The sequence below is a fragment of the Monoraphidium neglectum genome, assembly GCF_000611645.1.
Source record: "Monoraphidium neglectum strain SAG 48.87 unplaced genomic scaffold scaffold01214, whole genome shotgun sequence".
Lineage (NCBI taxonomy): Eukaryota > Viridiplantae > Chlorophyta > Chlorophyceae > Sphaeropleales > Selenastraceae > Monoraphidium > Monoraphidium neglectum.
The window spans coordinates 1-4,805 of NW_014012414.1; the positions used below are offsets into that span (position 1 = coordinate 1).

Below are 4,805 nucleotides of genomic sequence, written 5' to 3' on the forward strand. Positions count from 1 at the left end.
GATGATCTGCTGCCGAGCACGCTCAATCCAACCTGCCTAAATCAACCTGGCCCCTGATGAATCACACAAACACACACACTCTCTTTCTTTCCCTCTCTTACACACACGCGCACACACACAAATACGCACGCGCGCACGCACACATGCGTATGCACTCACGTGCATGCGCCCATCATCCCCACGCGCGCCCCCCCCACCCCCCCACGTGTCCTGACCTGATGAAGGGCACCTCCCTCAGCCTCAGCTCCCGCACCCGCACCCCCGCGGTCTCGTCCACCAGCACCAGCTCCTTCACCAGGATCAGGCCCAGGATCTCCTGGGGATCAGATTGTGAAGACGATGAGATATGGTCATGAGTTAAGGCTTGAGAAGCATGATTCGGGTTTGTGAGGTGTCTGGAGGCGAAAAGGGGCGGGGGCTCCCGATGTGCGGAGCCGTGGGTACATAGCTGTGGGTCACAGGAGACGGAGCGCGCTCTGAGCGGGGCAGCACGTGGATTCGAGGGCTCCGCGGCTTGAGAGTAGCCTCGCACAACAGGGGTTTGATAGCCATGGCATCACACCACACGTTGCCCGCAGCAAGGGTTGAATCCCGTTGCAGTCAATCGAAACCGGCACTTCAGCTTGTGCAAACTCCGTCGCTGGGGCAATCCTCATCTGCATCACATGCGTTTGGCCAGCCACCCCATGACACGCGCCTGCTTGTTCGTCCCGTTGTACACCGGCAGGCGGCTGTGGCCCGCGTTGATGACGCGGTGCAGCAGCTCCAGGTTGATGACGTCATCGGTCGACAGCATGAACACCTGGGGGTCGGTGTGGGGTGGGGTGGTGTATGAGTCAACGAGGTTGTGCGTGTGAATGTGTGTCTTGGAAAGGAAAAGATTATGTAGAGGTGCGGCGGATGCATGTAGTCGTGTGCTGCATGCGTGTGGCTGGGGCGGTTGTTGGAGCGGGTCCATAAAACTTGATGGAGGGCGCCAGCGGCGGGAGGAGCAGAGAGCTCGCCACGCAACACCTTTGAGCCCCATCACCTTTTCAACAGGCGTCATCGCCTCGCCGGCCGTCTTGGTGGCCATGTCCAGCGCACCCTGGATCACTGTGACCCTGGACGTGGGGGTGGGGTGGGGGCAGACGGGTGGGGCTGGGGTTGGCCGGTCGCGATTGAGCGTGGGATGCAGAAGGTTCGGGCAGCGCACCAGCAGGCCGTATGCGCCCAAGCCACACGGGCAAACAAGGGCTGCACGAGACCAGCTGGCTTCCCAGGCAGGGAGGGGCCCGTGGACCGAGGGGCGGCCACCACACCGCTGGGCCCGGGCGTGCGCCCTGGCAGCCCTGGCGGGCCGGCCGCCGCGCCGCCCTGCTCACTCGTCCTGCGTGAGGGCGGTGACCTCCTCCCCCTCCTGGGGCTCCGCGTGCAGCGTCACGAGAGCCTTGAGCTCGTGGCGCCTGGAGCGAGGTTGTGTAGTTGTGTAGTGTGTGTAATGTGTGCGTACGTGCACGTGCTTGCATGTGTGTGTTTGTGTGTCTTGAGCATGGAGGACCGATAGAGAAAGGACCATGCGAGCACGCACGCCTGGGCAGACGTGAGTAGTGGCAGGCAGCAAGCTCCAGGGGCATGGGGACACGCCACACTCCGGACAACTGCATCAGCTGCGCCGCCACCATGCACGCCCCTGCCCCCTGCCGTCCGTGCACAGGGCCAGAGCCGGGGCGCCGCGGCTGGCCGCACCTGAAGAGTGCGCTCTCCTCCCCCAGCAGCCAGTCAAGCAGCTTCCCAATGGGGTAGGTTACGATCCCGGTGATCATCATCAGGATGCGCACGGGCCATGCCAGGTAGGCGCCAACCTGGGAGTGGACGTATGCATGTTTATGTGTGTGTATATGCGCATGCGTGCATGCACATGAACACGTGTTGTGCAAAAAGACACATGCATGCGTGCATGCACCCGAACAACCGCGTGCAGGCAGGTGGGTGGGTAAGCCGCGCAGCAATGCGGCGTTCCAGGCACCGCAGACGTCGGGCGTACCTGTAGCCCAAAGCGTTTGCACACTGCTTGTGGCAAGATTTCTCCAAACACAAGGATAGCAGTCACTGCGGGAGGGCGGCGAGCACGGGCACTCGGTCTACCACGATGACGAGGCGAGAGGGCGGGGCAGGCTGGGGAACACCCCCACTTGAATGATACGCATCGCGGCAGGCCGCATGCGTCTGTTTCCTGCAGCCTAGGAACGTCGCCGCACGCCCGCGGCGCATCAACATGTGGGGCGCGGCGGCCCACCCAGCCCGCGGCGCCGCGCCGGCCGCCGACAAGCTCGGCGGGCTGAAGCATGCTGGCGCCCACCCGCGATTGCGATGGCCGCCACAGGGTTGACCAGTCGGTCCAGGAAGATCGGCAGCGCCTCCATGGCCGCCGCGTTGCACAGCAGCAGCGTGGCCAGCAGGTAGTGGGGCCGCGCCAGGACCTGGGGGCGCACGCGCCGGTGCGTGGGGCGGGAGCAGTTGTAGGGTGAGGCTCTCGTCCTGGTTGGTCAGCTCCCCAGCCCCACCACCCTGCTGCTTGCACAACCATGCTGGCCACCCGCTGCTCTCCCGTGTTGTGCTTGTCCGACCACCGCAGCGGCCTGTAACATGCCGCCCCGCGCGTCCACCACTGCGGAAGCGGAGCGCCCCTGCCCCGAGAACGACCCCTTTGCTGCGATGTGGTCCTCTGCTGCCGCTCCCTGGCGGGCAGCTGCTCACCGGCTCCACCTGCTTGACGAGCCACTGCTCCTTGGGGGTGCCGCTGCGCTTCACCACCTCCAGGTCCACCCTGGTGAACGATGTATACAGGGAGAGAAATCTCGGGCGCTTGTGCATGTTTGAGTACGGCACGTGAGTTTTTGTGTGACAAGCCAGGAGGGAGTGTGTGTTAGTGTGCACACATGTGTGTGTGTGGGTGTGGGGGGGGTGAGAGTGTGTATGTGTGTGGGGGAGAGAGTAGCTGCAGCCGGGTTGATTGAAGGCAGGGACCGAGCTGCCTGTGGTAAGGCAGCCGGCGGCGAGTGCCGCCCGCTCTGGCGAACAACATGTATCGCATGTTGTGCGTAAGAAGTTTGGCAGCACACCCCCCAACACGCGTTGCTCTTGGCCCTCCATGGACCACCTGCGCCCGACTGCACGCGCAAAAGTTGGCAAAACGCCGCCCTTGCTTGTGAACCTGTGCGGCGTCTCTGCGCACGCCTCAGCCCCTCGGCTTGGAGCAGCTCGCTCACTTGTCGATCGACAGCAGGCCCAGTGTGAGGCCCGCCATCAGGCCAGCCATGATGACAAGGAGAATGATTATGATGATGTAGATCGCCATCTGGTTGGGTGGCATGGAGCCCGGCGGGTGCTCCAGGGCCAGCAGGCGACGCCCGAGCGCCGCACGTGCGGCGCCGTCCGCGTGTGCGCTGCCGCCGTCGAGGGCTGACAGGCCGCCGTGCAGCAACACGGCCGCAACACCTAGGGGTGGATCTTTGCCCATGGCTGCCACAGTCCCTGTTGATAGGTGGCACATGCATATTGTGAGCCGTATACAGGTGTTGACACACCTGTGCGCGGGCTGCAGCGCGCAACTGCATCGCGCACTGTCCAAGACAGGCGGTCGTGTGTGCTCCCTGCTGTCAGGACCGCGGTTGGTTCGGGAAACATCGCAACCTGACCCGACGAGCTGTATAATCAGCGTGCATGCACCTTTGAAGATTGTTATTGCCGGAGCAGCTCCAGAACAGCTGGAGAAAAGCTCAGACTAAGAAAGCAGCGAGATCTGTCGAGAGATTTGCGAGCACAGACCAGCACTCTTACAAGTGTTGATCAGCACCTGGCATATAGGGCTGCCAAGGGCACGTGCGATTTGTCGCGCTGAGACGCGGTACAAACGACACGAACCCACAGGCTTGTCCTGACTGTGCCTGTTGGCCAGAACTACAAACGTTTGTGCGTAGAGTACGACGGCTTCGGCACACAACCGCTTGCTTGCCCTGCCCATGTGCACATGGCACCTTTCGCGGCCGCCACGTGTCTAGGCCGCCAGGTGTCACAAGTGACGCACTGGCATGTCTGATCTCGAGCGGACAGGCAGATGCCCTTGAGTTTCAATCATGGTATGCTTCTATATGGCTGGCATCTTCATGATTTCTTGCTCCTCTGTACCACACCTGGGCCTGTTTGGAAGGGCCCCCGCATGAGCGGATCTACGCCAACCCATCACCAAGGGAAGCCACGCATCTGCTTAGTTACCTCGTAATGGCAGGCCGGGCTGATGTGGCTGCAGAGCCCCTCAAACGTCAAAAGCTCATCATGGTTTCTCAGGCGGGCAAATCTCGTAAGCCAAGTTCAACGCGTATCGAGTTTCGCCTCAAACGTGCGCGGGGGGCCTGTCGCGCCGTCGGGGTGACCGTGGTGCGCCAGCAGGCTTGGGGTGCCCGCATCGCCGAGCCGCTTCCAGGTGGCAGCGGGCAATTGCCACGCGCTCAGACTTGAAGGCAGCTTTGGGTTTGGCCCAGGAACAAAACGACTTCTGCCCCTTGCGACCAAAATTGTCGGCGATCCGAGGCGGCCAGCGCATTAGCCCCCCCCACCGGCCTGTCCCCCAGTACTAGCAGTCCACAACACCCCATGAAAAACGCCCTTGCCCGCAACCTCCCAACAGCTTAGCATGCAAATGGCGCGCCAGCCAGCTTAGCCCGGCGCGGGCACCCCGCCCCATCGATTCACGGCGGCGGCGTCGCGCCGCCGCCATCGCTCCCGCCGCCGCCGCCCTGCTCGTCCTCCTGCTCGCCCCCGCC

The 4,805-nt window shown here is 63.0% G+C and overlaps 1 protein-coding gene across 1 annotated transcript; it reads right to left on the bottom strand.

The window, feature by feature from the left end:
- Nucleotides 1-721: 721 nt before the first annotated feature.
- Nucleotides 722-3,502, bottom strand: MNEG_7057 (hypothetical protein; the record flags this gene model as incomplete). The annotated part of the gene is made up of 8 exons (XM_014044467.1): nucleotides 722-802; nucleotides 1,031-1,103; nucleotides 1,365-1,445; nucleotides 1,729-1,844; nucleotides 2,027-2,091; nucleotides 2,342-2,462; nucleotides 2,740-2,809; nucleotides 3,252-3,502. Coding segments are annotated over 8 exons (858 nt in total), but the record flags the coding sequence as incomplete, so codon positions are not given.
- Nucleotides 3,503-4,805: the final 1,303 nt, after the last annotated feature.